The sequence below is a fragment of the Engystomops pustulosus genome, chromosome 7 (assembly GCF_040894005.1).
Source record: "Engystomops pustulosus chromosome 7, aEngPut4.maternal, whole genome shotgun sequence".
In the NCBI taxonomy this organism is placed as follows: Eukaryota; Metazoa; Chordata; class Amphibia; order Anura; family Leptodactylidae; genus Engystomops; species Engystomops pustulosus.
In genome coordinates, this window is record NC_092417.1 from 40,562,413 (window position 1) to 40,587,608 (window position 25,196).

General features: G+C 42.9%; 1 protein-coding gene across 1 annotated transcript in view; it reads right to left on the reverse strand.

The window, feature by feature from the left end:
* ZNF106 (zinc finger protein 106) overlaps positions 1 to 25,196 on the reverse strand; it is a 47,842-nt gene that overhangs the window by 14,546 nt on the left and 8,100 nt on the right. The window contains exons 2-16 of the mRNA XM_072115565.1: positions 21,732 to 21,816; positions 20,949 to 21,010; positions 17,768 to 17,959; positions 13,571 to 15,625; positions 11,655 to 12,231; positions 10,376 to 10,445; positions 9,483 to 9,637; positions 9,118 to 9,178; positions 7,065 to 7,385; positions 5,677 to 6,382; positions 3,926 to 3,975; positions 3,682 to 3,827; positions 2,093 to 2,227; positions 1,108 to 1,224; positions 107 to 298 (exon numbers count right to left, since the gene is read on the reverse strand). Of these exons, the coding sequence (XP_071971666.1) occupies positions 107 to 298; positions 1,108 to 1,224; positions 2,093 to 2,227; positions 3,682 to 3,827; positions 3,926 to 3,975; positions 5,677 to 6,382; positions 7,065 to 7,385; positions 9,118 to 9,178; positions 9,483 to 9,637; positions 10,376 to 10,445; positions 11,655 to 12,231; positions 13,571 to 15,625; positions 17,768 to 17,959; positions 20,949 to 21,010; positions 21,732 to 21,785 (4,893 nt within the window). The 5' untranslated portion in view covers positions 21,786 to 21,816. The remainder of the gene's footprint in view (positions 1 to 106; positions 299 to 1,107; positions 1,225 to 2,092; positions 2,228 to 3,681; positions 3,828 to 3,925; positions 3,976 to 5,676; positions 6,383 to 7,064; positions 7,386 to 9,117; positions 9,179 to 9,482; positions 9,638 to 10,375; positions 10,446 to 11,654; positions 12,232 to 13,570; positions 15,626 to 17,767; positions 17,960 to 20,948; positions 21,011 to 21,731; positions 21,817 to 25,196) is intronic.

Below are 25,196 nucleotides of genomic sequence, written 5' to 3' on the forward strand. Positions count from 1 at the left end.
ATATGAACCTAGACATTTTAGCAGGCATTTATTGATGGTGCGCTTAAAAGAAAAAAAAAAAAATACGGCAAGTTGCAGTAATTATCATCCTAAACGATTTTCTCACCTTCATGCATAGGACAGTTTTGGTGTGACCTTCTAGAGTGCGAAGCAGAAGACCATTCTTGGCATCTCGAACGCTGATGGTACAATCATAAGAACCGACTAGCAGTAATCTTCTAGCCCCTTCCTGAGCGGTTGCCATACAGCTTACTGCCCGCGGGCCGTGGCACTCAAACACGTCAATCTTCTTGTTATTCTTCAAAAAAAAAAAGAGAAGAAAAGAAAAATAATTATAGAAATAGTTTATATGAAAACATTTTGAGTGAGTTTCCATGTGGCTTTTCCCAGCCTAAGGTCTCGTGCACACAAACATATTTTTTGACAATGTGCGAGCAAATTGTTTCAATGACCAGCTCATGGCCCCATGTATTTTAATGGGCTCCTTTGCACATCTGTATTTCCACAGCTTTGTGTGTGAGCCGATTGCCAGCAAGGTCCTATTTCTCAAGTCCAATTCTCAAGGAAGTTACTACCATGACATGTTCATATTATATAATTAAGATGAATATGATTTTATCTAGAAATACCACTGCCGTGGTATAAGTAACCAAGATCACCATCTGCTTGCTTTGCTAAAGGCTAGGAAAAGTCATTTTAGGGCAAGGTAAAGAGCGCTATAGAAGATCCTTTGTACCATTTGCAATTACATGATACAACACAGATTTGGCTGGTGCCTGTTAACCCCTGGCAGATGAGGGCGTCCGTCTTGTATTTGTGTAAATAATATTGCGTGCGTTTGTTTCATATTGCTAAAGTGACCACAAATTCCCCATGTAGGGTACCAATAAAGTTATATCTTATCCCTCATTTTAATATAGCAGCAGTTATGCATGTGAGCTGACACTCCAGTCACTTCTAAGGGACTAACAGAGAAAACTGTATATTTCTCCTCTTCAGCAGTCCCATAGAGCCAAACATAGCGGCAGCACATATGCACAGAACACCAGGTCCTGTGTTTGGTAGTCCCAAAACCCCAGCATTAATTTAAGTTCCCAATTTACTAACCTTGATAGAGAACGTGACCACCGTTCCATTGGCAAGTCCCACATAGAGGATTTTCCATCTTACATGCAGACACAGGACTCGTTCTCCAAGATCTAATGTCTGAATACACTGCCGGGACTAGAGGCACAGAAAATTAAAATGCAGGTTTGATCAGCTCAAATAAATAAGATCTTGATTATCATTATAATAATAAGCTACAGCAGTATCATTATTTTTACTTTAAATCCAATATTAAAAGAGGACCTGTCATCCATATAACAGGCACTAGGAACTAAAGTAAGCAGCATCTAGTGCTACAACAGACGCCGCAGTGTTACACTGCGAGCGTTATCGGAAACCTCGGATAACACTAGCAAACACCGCTGCGCTGTACAATAGAAAAGTCGGACTGCGCTGTAAGGGGTCGGGTGTATTCATGAGGGGGCGGGATTAGGGGCGGTGACAACCACATGAAGCTTGGCAGTCACCGCGGGCCAATGGGCGGTCCGGAGGATGACTGGTCCTCTTTAAAAGTTTTTTGTTCACCCTAATGTAACACAACAAATTTCAGAACTGACTCATGTATATAAGCACATGGTTCTATAAAGACATTGGTCGCTTCCATCACTTCTTGTATCTAGTGGGACTCGCAATCTGAATGACAATGTATCTTATTAGTATATCTTTAGAAGGAACCCACCCAAACACGGGAAGAGTGTACAAACTCCAAACGGGTGCTGCCTTTGGTCCGAGTAATACAAAGATTGTACTGCAGCAAGACAACAATTACCAAGCCAGCATGCATCTGTATGAGGTGGAGCCTTACATACACATGTACAGTATATGAAATATTCAGGATGGTCTCCATATTCATAGTCATCACAGTAATAAATAAATTAGGGAGCAGTCACTATGCAGCTATTAGACAGAGGCTGTGTGTGAAGCCAGTCTTATAGGAGATAAATATCAGATACATAGAGCGTTGATAGACTTCAGGATAAAGTACCTTAATACAGTAGCATCGGACTGTTTGGTCGCTAGATCCGGTATACAGCACCGCATTCTTCTCATGTGTCTGAGTCACAAGAAGGCAATTGACTTTTGATGTATGTCCTTCAAAGACACCTTCACATTTACGAGTCTAAAAAACAAAGACAAATAAAAATCACGTAACGTTTAGGATAGATGTTTCCAGCAGTTGTGTGAGAAAACAAGCCCTGCAAGTCATGAGTTTTACATGGGTCAGTGGTCACTGAATGGATGTGCGGTCAACAAATGCAAACTGTATGTGGATGAAGACCATACTGTCCGTCATTTGTCCCCAGACAGTATTGTAGTTGCAGTGTATAACCATCTGTACTCCTTATGATCAAAAAAATCTGTTTAAACGGACATTTAACCTAATCTGTAGCTTTAGTCACCAATTGTATGGTGCCTGCTGACTAAAGTTATTATAAGACAAGGGTGGTGAATCTATGGAACAGGAGCCAAAAGGGTGCACTCTGCACCCTCTCAGTGGGCACCTAAAGCACAGATTGGACACAAGGCCTCCTTCAGCAGTCCCAGGTAGCCTGGGACGTTCCACGCTCAGTGCTTTTTTTTTAAAGAGACACATTGTGGGCTGCCTGGGACCGAAGGAAGAGCGAGATGGTGTGGATAGGGTTAAATCATTAGTGGAGATCCTGTTCTAGGTCCAGCAATTCTTCCTCTTCAGGAAACCCTCAAGGGAATTCTCCCTCCTTCTTTCAATTATACTGGTGACCACAGGACGCTAAAATGTTTGAAAGCTGTGGCAATAATAGTAACAGTAATAAGCTACTATCTAGATTGCTTGTGTTGGCACTTTGCACACAATGGGGGTCCTGCGGCCGCATTTCCACTGGGTTTTCCGACTGTTCAGGGATTGCGCCGCTGGGACAGGGATTTAGAAGGGGATTGTGATGTACGCAATGGGATTTTGGCGCATCGGCTTTCATTCAACAGAAATGGGGGGGGGAATAGGCCGTCAAACGCTTTCGACTGATTCGGACTAAGCGCGGGATTTAACTTTCGATTTGTTTGGCAAGATCAAACACTTACATGCACCAGGAAGAAGATGGTGAACTCCGGCGGACCTGATCAGGGAAGCGACACATGCAGGAAATTGGGCGCACGATCTTCTTGAATCGCGGCAGAGTGTATTCCGGTCAGACACTCCGGATCAAGGAATGTGCATGGGCGGGTAAGTAAATGTGCCCCATTATGTTAGTATTGGTTGTAGTTTGGGCAGTCGGTCTCTAACAGGTCTGCCATCACTATCAAAGGAGGTGCAGATCAGGCAATTGGGAATTCAACGCCCCGACCCTGTTGTTCTCAAAATAGAAAAGCCGCTCTTTCCATCCATTACACAAGCACTTATAGCTGAGCTCATTGTGGATGTGTATGAGGGAGTTCGGAGGCAGAGCTAATGTATGCGGGTGAGGGGAGGTGGGGCATTCATGGTTAGAGTAGCAAGAACAATACTACTTGCATGCAGATACAAGTTCCTTTCGGAACATAGCCGTTTTGGTAGCAGAAATTAGCTTCATGTGAATTCTCAGCTATATTTCTACTCACCACAAGGTTGTAAGCGCGCACGGATTTGTCCGCAGAACATGTGTACAGCGTTCCATCGAAGATCTGAAGACCATTAACAGATGCTTTATGGCCCTCGAAGCTGCCTTCTGTAGGCTGCTCCTCTTCACCGGGTTCCGATGAGACTTCTATCAGAGAGAGATTCAGCGATCAGCATTATCTCGAATGTGTAAATTAATACATCAGTTTCCACCACCTCAAGATTTCATTCTCGTTCATTACTCACCCGATGACATCTTAACTGCACCGCTAGAGCCTCTGCGAGATGTAGCCTCACTGCAGATAAATGAGAAAGTATAACCAAAAACGAACCAGTCCAACTGTTCTACATCCAAACAATTGTATCTAATGAGGACAGATGGGTTGCAGTCACCAAAACCAATCAGACATAAGAACATTTGGTACGGTAATGTAGAAAAGATAAGTGGCCCCAGAACTTACCCTAGAAGGTGGTCTAACACCCTGTCTCTTAGTGTCATCAACGCTGGGATGTGACAGGGTGATTAGACCTCGTCAGTGCAAGAGTCTGTGGGGTGTTGGGATGTATTTTGGTTAGCTACGGTGTAATAGGGCGAGTACTTCCCCTGCAATTCCTCAACCACTACCTGGATACAAGACCCCTCCTGCCTCTCTCACAACTGGTAAGATCCAGCCATTTACTATATATTGTGGGTTTCCTCCGGGTACTTCCGTTTCCTCCCACACTGCAAAAACATACTGGTAGGTTGATTCGATTGTGAGCCCCATTGGGAACAGGGACGTATCTGACAAGCTCTGTGCAGCGCTGTATAATCTCTGTGCACTATATAAATAAAGAATTGTTATTATTATTTGTATAGTACTTAGCTGACTTTTGTGGTACGGCTATTACTTATCAATTGTTTATTTCAATGTATATCTGAGTAAAAGTTATGTATTATCTTTTTCTACATTACCACACCAAATGTTCTTAAATGAGAAAGTAACGAAATTAATAAGGAACATTTTGCACTAATGTATGTTATTATTTAGTTAAAACCTAAAACACGAAAAACATCTGGCCAATCATAGCCATGGTTATTCGCACGCCAATCCGGCAATATGTCTGGGTCGCGCAGGCCAAGCCATGATCATGAAATAACAGGTCCACTCATCTCTACTGGTGATAGGTCTAAGGCCTTCAGATACTATAAACCTCTGGAAGGAAAATACTCACAATTTTAACATGTACCAATAAAAAATGAATTACAGAAAAAAACAAACACACACACACACACACACACACTTTAAATGTATTACCACACTAGTAGAGCTGCAAATCAAAAACATAAGACCTAATTTTACCCCATTAAACTACTAGCCCCTCAGGTAGGTTATGAAATGTTACAGAATTCCCTCTCATGTGAAATCTCACCCATTTGCTTCTAAGAAAAAATCCTTTCAAAAGTCATGCATCAATGAGCAGAGGAGAGACATATTTTGCCTGAGAGGAGTTTAGCGGCTGCAGACACCTAGCACCTGCTTTGGGAGTCACAGATAATAATCTCATCTTTCAGATTGCATCACACTTGTGTTTCTCTGATCCACAGAACCAAAGACATAAGCAGTTAAAAAATAAAGGCTGAAATTGTATTTTTTATCTGCCGCTCACACACCCAACTAGGTTTTTAACTGCTTGTATCTCCAGTCCCAGAGGCACAAGTCTTGTGGGATCTGAAGACTGAGGTTCTTCTGTTAATATGACACCATGTTTTTAGGTACTACAGATCCAAAGATTGGGGTGTGTGTAGAGACGCTCTGCCTCCAGCTTCTAAACTTGACTGATCCAAGGCAAAATATTGCTCTTCTCTGCTCATTTTAAAATGATTTTGGAGGAGATGTTTTTGGGACAGGAGATAGTAATTTAGTATTAATTTAATGGAATAAAATCTAGTCCCTTTAAAAATTATATTATATATATTTACTATATTATAATCTTTTGTTTCCGATGCTGCTCACCTTCTTGAGATTTCTTCCGAATAGTTTGTGCCAAGTTCACTAGTAGATGTTACTTCATCATTATCCCCCTGTTTTAATCGTGCAAAATCTTCGATCTTAGATGGACTGTCTGGTTTTTCATCATCAGAATGGGATTCTACCTCCACCACCTCAAACCGAGGATTCCTTATCTCCATCACTTCGATGTTGGAATCGCTGTCCTCTCGGTTGAGCTCGGCCTCCTGCGATGCGGTGTCACCTTCCTGTTCTACAGAAGTGGAGGTGCTGACAGTGGTCTCCTTGGATGGTCTTCTACACTTGACCTTTCTCACTGGCTTGCATGCCCCTATGTCCTGCTCGGTGTCGCTATTTTCGGGTACATGGGCAGCTCTTAAGGTCTTCTTCTTGCGCAATTTTTTCTTTTTTTTCCCCGATTTTGTCTCAATCATGATGACGGTAGCCTGTCCCTGATCTGTAGGGCCTGCTGAACACGTGGCCTCTTGTGTTGATATAGTGTATGTCAGAGCTTGGCCTTCGTGAGGACTCTGAACAGGAGCGGGACGGTTCTCTGTGCTGTCAGAGTCCGTCTTTTGTGAGCCACATAAATGGGGTGATGTAGCTGTAGATACACTTGTCTTACCCACAGGTGGAAACGGGCTGGTTAACTCCGAAAGAGACATAGAGGCTGTTATAACTGGATACACAGAAGTATTTTGACTACTTTCACCTTAAAAAAAAAATTAAGAATGATAACACAAAAATTTGTATTATACAGGATACAGAAAACTAGTATTAATAATGGACATAAAATGCCAAGTTATTTATGTTGTCAAATGGGATTAGAATTGTTGGAGTTTACAAGGAAGAAGGCGGTCTTCATGCCGGAAGAGCAGACGACTGTGTCCAATCCTTGGAGACCCACAACATCACATTGGAGAACAGGCAACCCATTTCACTCAATGGTGATGATACCAGATACAAAGCCAGTCTACGTGACTGATGAACATAGCAGGAAGGTGACCCTGTATAGTCACATAGTATCCGAATGAGAGCTAAGAGAGACCATTGCCCCATTCATAAGGAGGGCTTTACGGGAATCCTGTCACTGTAACTGCTGGGGGGACGGCAGCAATGGAATTGTGCATTTGATAAAACTCTAATCCCCTATCCAGTAGACACGGGTAATACAGAATAAGCAAAACATGACCACGCTCCATTCACAAGAACTGCGCCAAACCCATCAGCAAGTTTTATTAATATATCTGCTCCATTCACTGCAATTGAACTGAGCTGCAATATCACAAACTGAACAGAAGTGGTGCAGAGAAAAAAAAAGCAGCCATGTTTTCCTCATCTATGACGACCCACCCATCATAATAAACAATTGATAGCCCCATCTGTGTACCTACCGTGAGTCTGTAGTGGAGGAGTGGCCCGTGCCTGGGTAGGTTGAGGTAGCGGCAGCAGCTGTGCTGTGGCCATGTTCTCCTCTAACATTACAGGTGAAAGTGGCTCTTGCTTTATTACTATAGATGAATCAGGAATAGCAGTGGCTGGGGAGGCGCACATGGGGACAGAAGATGGCAGGATGGGGCTGGCTGACTCGGCGCATGGTGATGGATAACCTGGAGTCTCCAAGTGAAAAGGAAATATGTTCCCTGGAGACATCACTGGTGTCAGCAACCCGCTGCTGGCTCCTTCTTCACCATCATTGGAAGGATCGTAAGTCTCTGGTTGGAAAGAGGAAATACAGTTCATGTATCTTAAAATATTGGCAAATATTGGTGCAGATTAACAAAATGAAAAGCAGAGTAATGTCTTTAGATATTCATCCGTTTCCTGTTTCACAATACAGACGGTCCCCTACTTAATAACACCCGACTTACAGATGACCCCTAGTTACAAACGGACCTCTGGATGTTAGTAATTTACTGTACTTTAGCCTTAGGTTACAATAATCAGCTATAACAGTTATCACAGGTGTCTGTAATTAAGCTTTATTGGTAATCCTGGTTCTGGATGGATCCCTCTTCCTCTGTACCATCTTCATAAAAGCAGCAGAGTATTACAGCTTTGCCCATTTAAAGGGAACCCGTGATCAAGAATAAGTGATATAACCGCACATTCATAAATCAGAGTTCATCCTCGTCGAACAGTCTGGATGTGCCCCATTGTATTTACCCCTTAACGACTTGGCCCTTTTTAGTTTTTTCACTTCCATTTTTCACTCACCACCTTCAAAAATCTATAACTTTTTTTATTTTTCCTCGTAAAGAGCTGTGTGATGGGTTATGTTCTGCGTAACAAATTGCACTTTGTAGTGACGGTATTTAATACTCCATGCCGTGTACTGGAAAGCGGGGAAAAAAAATTCCAAATGCAGTGAAAATGGTGAAAAAACACATTTGTGACGTTTTCTTGTGGGCTTGGATTTTACAGCTTTCACTGTGCACCCCAAATGACAAGTCTACTTTATTCTTTGGGTCGGTACAATCACGGGGATACCAAATTTGTATAGGTTTTATAATGGTTTCATACATTTAAAAAAATTAAAACCTCCTGTACAAAAATTTTGGAGGGGATTTTGCCATCTTCTGGCGCCAGCCCTCTCTATGCATCGGGAAGGGGTTAAATAAGAATGTTTATTTGTCCCAGTTTCCTACATTTATCACGGTGTCTAAAACAGGGTTGCTTTCTTCCAAAAAGAGCATCATACCTGTCCAGTGGTATAGTGCGTTATTGCCACCAAGCTCCATTCATTTCTACACAGGTAAGCTGCAATACCAGCACAAACCATGGTCAGGTGTGGTGATGTTAATGGAAAAAGAAACCCTTCAAACAACCCTTTTAGTTCTCCATATTGCTAATCACTGATCATGACTAGCGCTGTTGATTTCTGCAATAAAAATAAAATATGGCTTCAAAAGCTTATTTAAAGAGGACGTGTCACCTGGAAAAATGGCACTAGGAGCTGCTTACTAGTAGGCAGATCTTAGTGCTACATCAGTCCCGGCAGTGTTACACTGCTAGCGTTATCGGAAACCTCAGCTAACACAAGCAGACACTGCTGCGATGTACACTAGAAACGCCGGACCACGCTGTAAGCGGTCCGGCATATTCATGTGGGGGCAGTATTAGGGGCGGTGACTGCCGCATGAAGCTTATGGCCTATGGAGTGGGCGGGGTGGTCCGGGGAAGAGGTGGCGCCTCGAACCTCCCCCTCATGAATACGCCGGACCACTTACAGCACTGTCTGGCATTTCTATAGTACATCCGAGGTGTTATCCAAGGTTTCCGATAACGCTAGCAGTGTAACACTGCTGATTCTGAGTTAGCACTAGGAGCTGCTTAGTCTAGTAAGCAGCTCCTAGTGCAGTTCTTACAGGTGACAGGTCCTCTTTAAGATTCAAATGAAGAGGCGAAAATCACATAAATTCCTCAGTAAATATTGAACTGTTGTACCTTGTAATCCTTGCAGAATCTGGATTCTCTGTGTCCTCATGGCGCTCATCTCCATTGTTATCTGCACAATAAAGGTAAAAATATAAACCTCATGAAAACAGATCAGGTTGAGTTGTAACTCTAAAGTTACCACAACACAACAAAGCATAAACATTTTTTCCAGGATTTTTATTGCTACTGAATAGGTTTTATTAAATTAACTATTTCTGAGCTGCAAAAACTCCACTCTTGCACATTACAGATGAAGGAAAGTGTGCAACAGTAAACCTTGCCATAGAGACAAGTAGCCTGCAGCTTTCTCATACCCAAATTTTGGTAAATGGTAGATCACTTGCCTCCTTGGAAATAATACACCGTGGTCTTACCTGCTGTTTAATAACCATCAGACGCTGAACCTCCATGTAAGCCGCTTGCAGAGCAGCTCGAGCCTGTAGAAGGTTGTTATCGACTCCCTGGAGTGAATTGTTCAGCTCTTCTTCTCTTAAGGAGATGTTTAATAGTTGATCGACCTGGGAACGTTCTACCGGAACACACACAGATTGAGAAAATTAGAGTTACCGCTCACTGCTGGGTCATAATGTTAAAGGGGTTTTCCCACAAAGACAAGTTAGGCCCTATCCACGGGACCCCACAAGGGGTCTGCCACTCCTCAGACTAATGGAAAAGACAGCCGCGCATGACCGTTCTGCTCCAATAATCTCTATGGAGCTGACGGAAATCGCAGAGCTCCAAGATCTCCGTCAGCTCCATAAAAGATTAGTGGGGCAGAACTGTGGATAGGATCCAAGTTTCCTTCATGGGAAAACCCTTTTAATATTAATACCAAGTACAAATAACGCATGCTGTATGGAGTTACACCCTGCATGGGCAAATTCTCTTTGCCTTGTTGTGGATTTCACCCTGGAAAGATTACAAACCACTAGCACTAAAGACTAGTTACATATGTGGACGGGATTTGATTAAGACCAATCCAATATGACAAATGTACATCAGAGCTCATCAGGATCAATTTGGGCTCAATGGAGGACTCCAGTAATCACACATTCATCCCCTACCCCTGATGAAGTCAATTTAGGGAACATAAAATTCCTACTTTGGGATTTATTTTGCCAAACCCGCCTAAAACTTTTGCACAGCGCTGTATAAGATTTGTACATATCTTTATATGCCAATTTCCAGGGTTTTTTTATTCACTGAAACACACCTACAAGTGGCTGTACACGGGTTTCAGATCATCCAGAGCTAAATAATGTATTACCTTTCCTTCCACGAATTTTCCTTCTTTTAGTGTTTCTTTCAAGGTTTGAGGTTTCAGGGCAGGAACCATCCTTAACGAGCAAAAACAATGTATTAGTAACATAGTATCTCATATAAAAGAACAATTGAGTAAACTATTGTTATGTTTAAGGAATGTAAATGGGATTTTGTCACCCAGCAATAAAATGATGTCCTTCCCCTAGGTGGAGGTCTGACACTGGTTTGATACTTGCAAAAACAATCATTTTTTAAGCTATGTTGCCAAGCATTTTAGCAAGTTGTCATACTCAGGACAGTGGCGATTAAAAGTAGTATGAAACGGTGCGCAAGTCAATGTTAATGGATGAGTTGCTGGGTGTCAGGCTTTATAGTTACCATACTGATGCTAAAGGATGTAATCATTGGGGTCTATCTGTTCCCGTAAGTCAATAGAGCAGGAGGTGGAAGCAGTAGCTGGAGAAGTCCATTATCAGCAACCAACTAATATTGTTTGCGTAATTAAAAGTTATTTAATTGTCTGGTATACTAATTCCTCACGGTTTTCTAGATCTCTGCTTGCTGTGATTCTATAGGAAGAATTCTAATTGTTTACTCCTTGTGGATATAAGCCAGTCTCTGTCATGTGACGTCACAAAGGTGCACGGCTCATTATATTACACCACTCTGATTACTCTCTCTAATATAACGAGCCGTGTACCTGTGTGAGATCACATGACCAGGGATATAACGAGCCGTGCACCAGCGTGACATCACATGACTAGGGATCTAACGAGCCGTGCACCAGTGTGACATCACATGACTAGGGATCTAACGAGCCGTGCACCAGTGTGACATCACATGACTAGGGATCTAACGAGCTGTACGCCTGTGACATCACATGACCAGGGATCTAACGAGCCGTGTACCTGTGTGAGATCACATGACCAGAGATATAACGAGCCGTACACCAGTGTGACATCACATGACTAGGGATCTAACGAGCCGTGCACCAGTGTGACATCACATGACTAGGGATCTAACGAGATGTACGCCTGTGACATCACATGATCAGTGATATAGCAAATGGTGCGCCTGTGTGACATCACATGACCAGACACATATTTCTATCCAGTGGCAGTAACTAAAGAAGCTTTCTAAGGGAGGTCAGCAAAAAAAAAAAAAAAAAAAGGAAAAGAAAGGAAGGTTATCTAATGTTCCAATATACTTTGGAATACTACACTTGTATCAATTCCTCACTACAATATTTATTTGTGCATTGTGTATATTGACATTTTACCTACCCCCGTGGCCCTTCTTTTCTTTCCGACCCCGGGACCTTCATACTGTTCAGTGCCGGATGTACAGCTATCAGTGGCTCCATCGGCATGAACGGCTTCGATAAATGCAGCAGTACTGAGAACCACATCTGTACAAACGCTCTGACACGTGCGCAAGCCATCTGAGGCTGCACAGGTTTCCTCATTGCTCCTCTGACTTTGTGGGGTTTCAGAAAATACTGGGTTACAAAGATCTGTAGTGTCCCCTGCAGGAGAAAGCTGAAGGAGATGGTCTTGCTGCTCTTCCTGCTTTGTAGGACGGGTTGCGGACAGTATATGTCCATTTGTCGCTAGCTGCGGAGTAGGATTGCGATTGCGGTGTTCACCACACGACTCTGTGCTGTGGCTGCTAAAAATGGTAAAAACGGAGGCCTTTTCCACCACGACACTGCTTTCAGAGAGGCTCCGCTTCCGTGATGAACCCATTGGACCTGTCGTGATGGATTCCCAATGGTAACTTTCAATCCCCAAGTCTGATTCTTCATCAAAGTCAAGACCTTCTTGTTCACTTTGAACCTGTGCTACCATTTCTATACCAAATCTGGACGGGGGAGAAAAACAAAATAACATAAACACAAATGTTCTATTACATTGGGGTACAATGTACATTCTGCTGGTACGTTCTGTTATCTGGTACAATGGCCTCATAAGGAGGGAGGATCGGCTTAAAGAGAATCTGTATTCAGTGTTGACCAATATACGTAGCAGACATTGTTAGGTAGAGGCCCTAGAGATCCATGTTACCTTGTGTGTAGTAAGTAGCAGCAGGACTGTGAAAAGTAAATATTTAATTCAGGATTGCAGCAACTGCAAGTGCTCTGGGTCTATCAGCCTGAAGAGCTTTCTGTCCCATGCAATGAACGATTCTAGCTTCACTCTTTACAGTCCTGTTACTACTAACCACATACAAAAAGGGACGGTTAGACAACTCTCTAGGGCCAATATCTAACACTGACTGCAGTTTTGTATGGTCAAGATGCCCTTTAAGAGCCTGAAATGGGTATCTGCTCTTTAGAAGGGGATAAACAAGCAACAATTTACTAGTGGTGGTGGGATTGGGTGAAGGAAGTGGGGTAAATAAAAAAATATATATTTTTTTGTTATTTTAATTACTAAACAGAACTGATTGGAACAAGAGGATGCAGCGTACAGACAATGTCTTTAATATGTAAACAAAACACTAGATGTAGCAACTTGAAAGGCAATTGTCTGGGATTAAAGGGGCTGTCCGACTGTAATAAAAAATTACGTGCCAGGCTGGGGAGGGCGGCGCCAGTGTTTGTTTACAGGGGCACGGAAGTTGTGCTCTGACATCTTTTAGAGCGGAGCTTCTGGGACCCTGCTCCGACGGTTTGCGCCGAGGGACAACAGGAGCACCGGAGTAGGTGAGTACATGTTTAATTGTTTTTAAAGCCTTTCCCAGTCTGGCATGTTAATTTTTATTACAGTGGGACAACCCCTTTAAAGTGGTTTTCTATAAATATGGAAAAAGAAAAGAACATACACTTACCCCGAGTCATGCATCAATCCACTACTTCCAGTTTCGCGCCTCTGGAAGTTGGGGGGGGGGGGGCATGGGAATCGGTTCATTCAACTACTAGCCTCTTGAACGGGGGATTTTGCTCTTGGCCCGTGGAAGCCAGTTATTAGATGAAACAGGTCTTGTGACGCCCCCCATCCCTGGAGCTTTTAATCAGATACAGGGCGCAAAATCAGAAGTACCAGAGAGTTGCAGGAACCGGGAGCCAGATCGGTGTAACTGTATTCTTTCTGATCCCGTCCCCCGGGATGTTTTCCCACATACATAGAAAACCCCTTTAAGAAAGTACTGCCCATTAGCTGGGCATAAAGAGAAACCTGACTGACACACAGAAACAAACCTTGGTAAACCTTTGCCTAGTTCCTGCTTCTTCTTGGTCACATGCTGCATGACCTGTTCCCAATTTATGTTCCTTCTCGAAGCATTCAGAATTTGCCTTAGGGTTGGTTTAAGACCTGAATCCTTGTCGGTCTCACTCTTGCGATGGCCGCTCACGTTTCGGATGCGCCGCGCACTGTTGAGGTTGGGCTCAGGGAGATGGGATCCGGTTTTGCTTCGTGAACTAATGTGTCTGGTCAGATCTCGCTGGAGGGAAGCAGGTAGACCTAGTTTGCTTAACTCCGGTAAAATTGTATTGGGCGAATGTGTAGCACCTTTCGGTAGGTCAAGATCGGAAACGTTTTCTAAGCTGTCCACGTCGTGATAGTCTTGACAGAGATGAGAATTTCTGTTATTTTCATCATCGTGGGACTCGGGGTGATTGGGCGAGATAGACTTGTCTAAAGAAGAGACGTAACATTTTAGGTTTTCATCTCTCTCTTCTTTGAAATTTGCATAAGAATTGTTGACTACTTTATCCCCACAACAGAACAAGTCATCGTCGCTCACGTCTTCTAAGGTATCATCAGAGAAAGTGCTGGGCTGGAAGGAATTTTTCGATGCCTCCGCTGTTGTGGTGTCTTGATTGTTAGGCGTATCGTCTACAGACTGTATGTATGGACTCTGAATGGCCTGGCTACTGCGGAGCATCTCTTTGGCCTTGCGTAGCACCTCGCTAAGAGTCTCTACAGGTTCCTTCTTGCCGCCGTCTTGGGTTTCTTGATTAGTCTTGGCGTTTTTTGACGCGCTCCGCAACTTGGATATATAAGAGTTGGACCTAACCATTTCTAAATTAAGGGCACTTAATCGATTCTGTCTCTCCCCAAACAATGTTAAAGGATTCAGCTTTACACCTTTTAAAGGGTTCTTTTGATCTCTTTTTAGAGCCGAGGCTTTCACATCGAGTATGCTACGTAACGGGGATTTTAGTGAAGGCATGCGGAGGCTCTTGGGTTCGCCGTGGTCGGTTTTCTTGCGTTCACATTGTTCAGGACCGGGATCAGGCACATTTTTGGCTCCCACTATTTGGTCTGTTTCTGGATCTCCACTCTTGGTCTCTTTGGTCTCCTCTGTGTGATCATCTAGGTCCTTGTCTACAGATTGTGGAGTTACTGGCTGAGTTTCGGAGACTTTTTGTGACGGGTAAGGAGACCATCGGTGGGGTTTATCTCTCAAAGCGTTATTGCTCTTCTCAAAGCAGAGCGTAGATTTTTTGGATGAAAAGTCTAAATTGTCTGAAATTTTAAACCCCGAAAAGTTGTCCTCTATGTGTTGATCGCTTGTGAAATCGTCCGTTGCCTTCACAAGGTTTGGCAAGTCATCTTTCGCTTTTGTAGTGCTCACCTTAGAACTGACAGAGCTATCTGATATTTTTGATGAGTTTTTACTTGAATTTGGACAAGATTTGCTGTTGCTGGTTTTATTTTCCATCTTTTTCCATTTGAACCTTTCTTTACAGAAAGAGGTGGATGTACAATTTTTTGAGCCCCACCTAGGATCCCTTTCCTGAGCAGTGTCGCAATGTCTTGATGGTCGGTTTCTTCCTTGAGGAAACGCATCAATCTTACCATTAAAGTTCCACTGGTTACCGCTGTATGAATTAGACGGCCAGTTTCCACCACAGTTTCTGGGATGCTGGTTGGGAAAATTTCCATTACCTTCTTGAAGCCAATGGAAATTTCTATTTGTGCTTCTTTGGTGCCAGCTGGTTGCCCCCCCTGCATTTGAGTGCCAAGAGCCTCCAACATTAACATGGGTCAAATGTCGATTTGAAGGATTGTTCATATGCCAACCAGCTCTCCCTCTTGGATGTCTATTAGGATTGTGGTTTAGAGCAGGATGAAGGAAACCCTGCCTTGGATTACTAAAGCAGTCATTTTGCCACTGCCAGTTCCTATCAGATGGATCTCGGTGCCACTCTTGTGGGCCTGGTTCTTGATATGATAGACGGTCATCTCTCCTCCTCTGATATTTATCAGTTTCTGGTCCTTTGGAGGAGTTGCATGCCTCCTCTTGCCTAATTTTTATAATATAAGAAGAAAAAAAAAAGTAGTTGAAAAAAATAAGCAAAACCCGAATCACATATAATTCTCATTGTAATATATAACTTGGAAGTCATTTGTATATGGGAAGGGGGGGGGGATTAAAAAGTACAGGAATTCTATCAAATATTTATGGGAAAACTCCCAGAGTCGCAGGTTTTGGACCTGGAGCCGACTTTAAGTTCCGGGACGTTGTGGGACCCACTTCAGCCAATGAACTACCTCTTTGCACCAGGAAACACTACAGGAGGTAAAGTCCCCTGGAAAATGGAGGTAAATGAGGCCACGTATTAGAAGAAGCAGGTCCTCTGTGACCTCCGGTAACTTCTAGTCGGACGCAGATAGGAACCGGAGCAGGGGAAGCATACGTTTTCTTTTTTCTATTGCCTTAGTCCCCTAGGGATTTCCAGATTAGGAGACATGATAAAATGCACACCAAACAGTAGGAAAAATAATAATTCCTCTATAACTCACTAAATCTTCTGCTGCTTCAGTTCTCATTACCTGGCTCTGAAAATTTAGCTGCAGTATAGATTTGTCTATACACCCTATATATCTTACATAAATTCAATAATCTGTTCAAAAGGTTTTAACTATAAATGGTCTCTCTGTAAGAATATACTGTGTGATCATTAGGAATACATAGCAGAATGAAGAGAAGAGTGACGTCTGTCAGACACATACACAAGGACAAGCCTGTGAGGATACTGTAGCACTCCAGTAAGTGTCACTCTGTCCCTTGTTCTGCTGGTCATGCCATTTGGGCTTCATGCACACAACCGTATTTTCTGGCCACATGCTATCTGTACCGCGACATTGTTTTCCAAGGAAAATGTGGTCATCCGTTTGATTGACTGTATTTCCAACTTAACCGAAATTCTTACAATTGTCATTCACTAGAGAGGGGAGGGGTGAGGAGCGCTCACTCACCCTTCTCCACCCAGCCCTGAGCACACAGTCCTGTACATGTAGCCTTACTGCTCACATCAAGACAATACAGGTGAGCCTGTGTCTGTCCCATAATATCACATGCTATACAGCAGGATGCGCCATTAAACTAAATCACTCATCTTTACATAATTGCAGCAAATAACACAAAGACTGCAAAGAGTGAATAGTGAACAGCGTGAAAAATTTGTTTTTTTAGTAAATTACATAAATTGTCCCGGAATAAGAATTCTCCATTCACTCATGAACAGTCACAGAAACGTGTCCTAAATGTAAGTACTAGAAAGTGCAGGCCAAACTCAATACTGACCAATATACCAATCTTTAACATAGCCACAGCATTGTATCTGTTTATTTGTAGATTCCTGTAAAATACTTCTTTATATTCAACAAGATGATTCCAATGTATAAATGTAAAGTCTAAAGTGGCTTTACTCACAGAATATACAACATGTGACAACAGAGGTCAGACAAGGTTACTCTGTGCCATACATCTCTGGCCTAGCACATGTCTCTTGTAGTGCATAAAGTAATACACAACTACAAACATAGCAACTTTTTGGGGAATACTGCACCACTAAAAAATGCATTTTGGAAATCAAATTACTGTAACACTAGAATACAGGTAACCTGCCCTATCGAACTTGATATGTCTGCTCTGCAGGCTGCATGTTATACAGCAGGAGGAACAGTGTATATATCAGTCTGTCTGTCTAAAAACATAATGTCTGCTTTGCAGGCTGCATGTTATATAGCAGCAGCAGATGTATATCAATCTGGTTAGATTATCTTGTTCTAAAACCAGATGTCTGCTTTGCAGGCTAAATGTTATATAGCAAAAGCAGCTGTATATATATATATATATCTGGTTAGATTCTCTTGCTCTGTTATATAATGTCTGGTTTGCAGGCTGCATGTTATATAGCAGGAGAAGCTGTACATATATCAATCTGGTTAGATTCTCTAGCACTATACCATGATGTCTGATTTTCAGGCTGCATGTTATACAGCAGGAGGAGCGGTGTATATCAATCTGCTTAGCTGCTCTTGCTCTGTAACATTCTGTCTTGACAGGTTAAAGTTTACCCTAATGTTTAACATGACAAGTTAAAGTTTACCCTAATACCAATATCAAAAGACAAAACTGTGATAAGTATTCGGTAACTTACCGGCTCTGTTCCTTCCTCTTCTTAATCAATTGGATGAGTTCCTTGTCAAAGTATTCCTCTTCGGCCTCCTCCTGTTCTTCCTTTTCCTGGGCATCGACATTATCCTTATGTAGCTGGCTTGAGATGTGCTTGGCGTAAGTCGATAGGCCCACCACCGTCACCCTGCAGACCCGGCATTCATGGCTGCAGTCTCTGGGGAGAGAGGCAGAAGTGGGGCACTCAATTCTTCCAATGGGCATGCTGACAAATCCAGGCTATGCTGTGTCTCCTCTAAGGGCAGGGTCTCCCTGTACAAGCGCTGCGGCTCCGAGAAACCTTCCGGCACAGAAAAAGTTCTATTCAGCCGCCGCTTTATCTTGTGACTCCGCTCATGGAGTCGTTACAGAGACGGGATAAGATTTTTCTACAACAATTAAGAGGCAGAAAGCTTCAAAAAACAAAAACAAAATAAATGAAAAAAAAAATTCTTCTTTAATTGTTGTAGTGAAAAATCTTGCCCCCGGAAGACACACAGCATAGAGGAGGCTGAGCAGGGGAGGTGGGCTCCCAGAGCTAGTGTCTGCAGCTCTGAGGCCCAGGCATGGTGTCAGCTGCTGCCGCGTCGCTGTCACACACTTCACTTTTATTTCTAGCACCAGAAAGGCTACGAGGGGGGCAGGACGGCAGCCAATCACATGGCAGTAACTGAATCCCGGACAGCTGAGAGGCAGGTTGGGAATTTATAAAGTGTATGATGAGAGGGGCTGCCTAGTATCCAACACACGGCCTACAACAAATGCTGCAGTGTACGGCACAGGGATAATTCAGTGTGTGGGCACCGACAGCTGCAGGAGCACAAATGCTGGAGACATCTGTGCACCCACTTACATCAAGATCAAGGGTGCTCAGGGTCCATCTCTTCAGGAATCCATTGTAACATGGGTGATACGGGTGGTAGCACCTTAACCTCTCAAATACTTTTCATGAAAGTTTCTACAGTAAAAAAGCTTAGTGCACTTCGGTACGAGCTGTAGACAGCACAACTCTATTTTATTACCTTTTAATAGATTTGACTGAAGGTGGTGATTCCCCCCCCTGAAACAACACATCTACGTGATGATTTAAGAAGGGGGGAGGGGGTTACAATGAGATCACATGATCCAACAGACCTAGGGAAATTTATCATATGTTGGCGTTGTGTGTGCTGTAGTATGATGAAACCCCTACCATCAGATACATCAGGAGGCACCACGTTCTCTGCCAGGTCCTACCCTGGTGTAGAACTGTGCCATTACCTGTGACCATTAAGGCCTGAATGGGAGCAGATTGTAGCGAATGCGCAAGGGTGAAGGAATGCCCACTACCCGCACACTGCGCTGCCGGCCAGGCCCTCAATCAATCCCCTCCACACCCACTGGGCATAGCTATGGGATAAGAGAGCAAAATAACAGTTTGCAAGGCATTGAGATTATTTCAGGGCTTGTACACAAAAAAAACTTGCGTGCAAGCCCTGGTAAATAACCCCCCACAGAAACTAGCACTTTTTGCTACTCTCAAGAATTATCTCATTCAACATGTAGCTCCTTGTTTATTTTCCCTATGTCTTCCAACACCAAAACTGCTCGTGGTTACCCAGCAAACCACGTCATCCTGTCTGCTGCCCGAGCTGCTCCCCCACTGACTGTACTATAGAAGATAGGAGATATATTAATGTGTCGGGTCATTAGATCAGTGCAGGGTAGATCTCTGCAGTGCCAGATTAATTTCTGTGTCTGATGCTGCACCAAAATATTGAATTTTCTTGCACAGACAACCCCCCCCCCTTTTACGGAGGACATGCCCCTTTTTCGTAGGAGTTTGAAAACAGCTTCAAAGGGGGTATACCGGAGAGCAGGCTTGAGGCGTGCATAATTAGCAATGACCAGAGCGCCAAAACCGATTTAAAGACATTTTTATGCAAAAGTAAAAAGTTTTGAAGCTGATGAAGATATAATCCCTTATCAGCACAACAGCAGTGAGCAGTAAGTGGCTTTGGTTAAATAGCTTGCTACTGAAGTAGAAAGCATTGCAACCCCCTTCATCTTGAAGTCCCAGAAGTTGGACCATAGTCAACCACAACGTGGTGGCTTATCCTATATTATCTAACCCCTTTAAGCCTAGAGTTAACAGAACATTAGGTGTTGTCTAATGCATGTATAAAAGGCAAGTCTCCAAGCTAGCCTTGTGGGAGGATCAGGAAGTCCTAATATGTATTTGGGAATATAACTATCCTTGGCACAGCGATGCTCTATAACCAGTGACTCGTGCCTTTATATTTGGAGTAAGTGTGTAGGAAGGGTTATGAAGAGCTGAACAGTTGAGCGGATATTTCCAGACAGTGAACCGCTGCACTGATAACCTTTCTTGGGGGCACAGATAATGAGTTCCAGCTGTTCGGCCCATGGAAGAATGCTGCACATTTCCATCATATAGGCGAGAGCTATTTCACGCCTCTTTAGTACGAGTGCGCCAGAATCCATGAAATGGTGTCAGACCGGAGGAATTTAAAGGAAAACTACCCCCATGGACATTCAGGATTTAAACTAAATAAACTTACATGTTGACCTTTTCTTCTTTAATCCAGAAGAGGTGTTTACTAAGCTTGAAACGCATGGAATGCAGAAAAAAAAACACTTCTAAAATATGGAAATAAGCGCCGGGTGCTCCTGTGCACGAGAGACAGGAAGCGCGGTGCTCATTCTAATTATGCAGCTCTACTACATGCTATTATATCCACCGATCCACTCACTAACTCCTACCCTTCTGCCCGAGCCCCGGTGACTATATCCAGCTCTCGGGAAGTCTCGTGTAAGCAGGTAGCCTGATGCGGCTGCTTTACAGACACCAGGACTATGCATGTGCGATACTTCCCGAGAGCCGGGTAGGAGTGAGTGGGTGGATATAATAGCACATGGTAGGTGTGCATAACTAGAAAGCAAAGGAGCGCCAGGATGCCTGTGTCCCGTACACAGGATTTTTAAAAGTCGTTTTTTTTCTACATTACACGTGTCTCAAGCTTAGTAAAGTCCTGTTCCAGATTAAAGAAGAAAAGGTCAACATGTAAGTTTATGTAGTTTAAATTATGACTACCCAAGTGGTAGTTTTCCTTCAAAGCCTAAATGCAGTATCTCCAAGTTTTCCCACCTTGTTCCATGCATATTACCTGCCCTGCAAGTTCTCCAGCTCCCGGTGATGGAGCATGCTACGCATGTGTTCATCCATTTCCTGCACAAAAGCCAAAAGTAAAATATGATTTGTTTTTTTATACATGCATGAAAAAAATTATAATATTAAAGCACAGAATAGTGGATAACAAGGTGATCAGTGGGGGTCCCCCAGCAATCCGGAGAACATGGCACGCCCTGCCGCTCCATTCAGTGGTATGGGAGTATCGGAAATTGCTGAACACATTGCTTGGCTATCCCTAGACTTCATATAGACAATGAATGATAGATACCATAGATACCAGAGTTCTGTGCTCAGCAATATCCAACACTGCCGTACTAGTGAATGGAGCGGCAGGTTGAATCCTCATTCGGGTTCTCCACCCATCAGTGAGAACTGGATTCTGGTCCTTGTGATTGGATTGTGATTGAGTGAATAAAGAATGACTTAAATAGTTGGCATAGCCCTTTTAAAGCTACGGATTGCCAATAAATTTAAATACAGTATTTTTCGGACTAAAAGGCGCATTAAAAAATCCTTTGATTTTCTCAGAAATCAAAGGTGCGCCTTATAGTCCAGTGCGCCTTATATATGAACCGCACTTAGAGACAACAGCTGCCTTGTACTGTGCACAGATCTGCCACCTGCTGGTCATTCATCCTTATAATCAGGTGCGCCTAATATATGAACCTAGACGTTTTAGCAGGCATTTATTGATGGTGCGCCTTATAATCCGCTACGTCTTATAGTCCGTTAAATAAGGTAGTCGTATTATTATTACCTTTTTGGAACTGTACACAATTTCGCACAAGATGCATTTTCGTTCCCGCACCATTGTGTCTTCTTAGAGAAAACTCAAGCCATATCTGTCAGAATACAAAGTAAAAATATTAATAGCTGCAATACTGGCTGCAAAACTGAATAATGAAACGGTATTGTATTCCCCATAAAATGACAATTCTGGATCATCTTTTCTAACATTTCTACATTGTGCTAGTCCTCTATTATTCCTCATGGAAATGCACAACTAAAATGAGAAATAAGTGTTACTAGTGTTGTCTATATTGAATGGACAGAATATCCCTTTAAGGCCTCAGAAACCGTAATGAAACAAGCTCAGGACTCGCTGGCCACTATACACATGGCCATTACAGTTCTGCTGACATGAAGAAGCTGCCATGTGTGCACAGGGCTTTACACTGCCAGTTTCCAGCTCGCAGGAGTCATACAGGGGGCCGGCAGCCAGGACCTGGAAAGGGTGAACTGCTTGGGAACCAGCACTAAAAATACATGTGGCACGGATGATTGGATAGGAGCAGAGCTCTGGGCAATGATAATGTACACACATAACATGTGATACCAACAGAGGGGATGTAGCACAACCAAGTAATAATAGAGCCAAATGCACAATAAATTGGCCGAAAACACAACAAGAAGAAGGATGCATTCAAAAGGCTCGTGTATGATACAAAAATAGATCCAAGTTTATTTCAAAAAATATAATTTGTTTGACAAGACAGACAATCAAAGAACAAACATTTAAAATCAATTAAAAATGACTATATACAGAAATACATACAGTCACCCAGTTTGGTGAACTGTAAACACCCTACTGACCAACACTAAGTGAGTGATACTAGGCCTGCCTGACTGTTCAAAAAGTAAAGGCTGTATTGCTGGATGCCCAAAAAACACAATAACACCAAGTAGATGTATAAATGCCAGAAAAGATATATCTTACCAACCTAGAGCCCCTAATGTAGAAATAAGGTAAGATTGCTACAGGGTAAGCATGTTGACAAGGGCAACAGGAGGATGGAAAATGCGGGTACCCAGACAGAATGTCAGCGGTAAGCTTAAGAGCAGTCAGGAAAGGTCCAGGTGGTCAGGGGTGGCGGGTACCCGCATTTTCCATCCTCCTGTTGCCCTTGTCAACATGCTTACCCTGTAGCAATCTTACCTTATTTCTACATTAGGGGCTCTAGGTTGGTAAGATATATCTTTTCTGGCATTTATACATCTACTTGGTGTTATTGTGTTTTTTGGGCATCCAGCAATACAGCCTTTACTTTTTGAACAGTCAGGCAGGCCTAGTATCACTCACTTAGTGTTGGTCAGTAGGGTGTTTACAGTTCACCAAACTGGGTGACTGTATGTATTTCTGTATATAGTCATTTTTAATTGATTTTAAATGTTTGTTCTTTGATTGTCTGTCTTGTCAAACAAATTATATTTTTTGAAATAAACTTGGATCTATTTTTGTATCATACACGAGCCTTTTGAATGCATCCTTCTTCTTGTTGTGTTTTCGTACACACATAACATGTCATAGCTGAGAGCATTTACTACAATATCCACCATACCCCGCCTACAAGCAAATACATCCGTGCAGCTACACCCCGTCATCATATTCAGAGAAGAAGTGTTTGTTTGGTATGGGGCGACTTGTAGCTTTACTTGGTACAATTTTTTTCTGCCATTTAGAGATTTTTTTTGGCTTTTGTGCAAGACAAATAATGCGATACGTTTATAGTTCAGTCATTCTGCCCCGCGGTGAAAGGGATTTTGTTGAATTTATGGTTACTTACATTCTGAATAATAATAATAATTCTTTATTTATATAGCGCTGCACAGAGCTTGGCATATCAGTCCCTGTCCCCAATGGGGCTCACAATCTAATCAGCCTAACAGTATGTTTTTGGAGTGTGGGAAGAAACTGGAGGACCACAATCCATCATGGTAAACCAGGAGCACTTACTCAAAGATCCAGGCACCGTGACTGTGGTAATCTTTTTATATTATTGCATGACCTCCTTTCATCTAATATCAACCTTTAAAATTATGCTAACAAGGCTGAAGGCTCCTGGGGGGATGGTACCAGAGCCACTCAGTGCTGTAGCTTCATAAGCTGCTTCTCCCTCTGCTGTCTCAGCACTTTACTCCTTCCACAAGCTGTAATTTCACACAGTGGGAGGAGGGAAGTGCTCCTAAACAGTGTAACAGCCTGTGAAGCTAATATAACAAGATTCCCACAGTCATGGTGCTTAGACTTATGAGTAACTGGCCCAGGTTTATCATAAGGGATTTTGATGTTCTTTAAATATTTATTGAAAAGTTAACTAAATCTCTTTAGTCAACCTGAGTAAAATAAGCAATTGTTTTTACAATATACTGTAATACTTGAGTACGTCACTCTCAGCATTCACCCTCCTGTGCTTACTAATTGCAGACATAGTTAACCGTGGCGTGCGAGAGGTTAAACATGCAGCGGCCTGGGACTACTGTACTTCTCCCATTATATATTCTAATAATCTATGAATAGACAAGCAAAAGTAACTAAACCTCACCAGAGATAATGTAATTATAGATCGACACTCGCTACAGCAAGAGGTGCTGCAGCGGCCATCTCTTCCTAATACATGACTGGGTATTTACTCCCACAATCAATTCCCTCTGCATACAGAGGAGACCTTATGCCAAAGCTATTTTTTCCCATAGATCTATGCCTGTAATGTGCGAACTATATAAAGCAACAGCTGAAGGGAACAAGGCCGGGCCACCGATTCGGAGGAGCAGTTGTTCCCAAAATCTGAAGACTTTCACTGCTCACAATTTTCTCTGGTGAGGAATGACATCGGTGACCTCGAGTGAGGAGAAGAAGGAACATATGAACTGATGTCATGTATTAGTACTAGTACCAAAGGTCAACCTAGAAAATTACACTACAGCGAGGGCTGGAGCCCGGAGGGGCGCTCCATACATGTCCAGACACATCTCCCGAGAAATCGGCGACAGCTGAACCCTAGACACGCAGTCTGAAAAAATGGTAACACTTAGGGTGAAGACACACATGGCGTTTTTGGGCCGTTTTTATTGCGCAATTTCGGAAAAACGGACAAAAACGCAATATGTTTTTCCGAAATTGCGCAATAAAAACGGCCCAAAAACGGCCTAAGGGTGAAGACACACATGGCGTTTTTGGGCCGTATTTGGGCCGTTTTTACTAAGTGCGTTTTCAGATCGTTAAAAACGCATGCGTTTTTAGGGTGAAGACACACATGGCGTTTTTGGGCCGTTTTTACTAAGTGCGTTTTCAGGTCGTTAAAAACGCATGCGTTTTTTAAAAACGCGTGCGTTTTTGTCCGTTTTTTATTGCGCAATTTCGGGAAAACGGACAAAAACGCATGCGTTTTCAAAAACGCATGCGTCTTTAAAAGACGGATGCGTTTTTTAACGCATGCGTTTT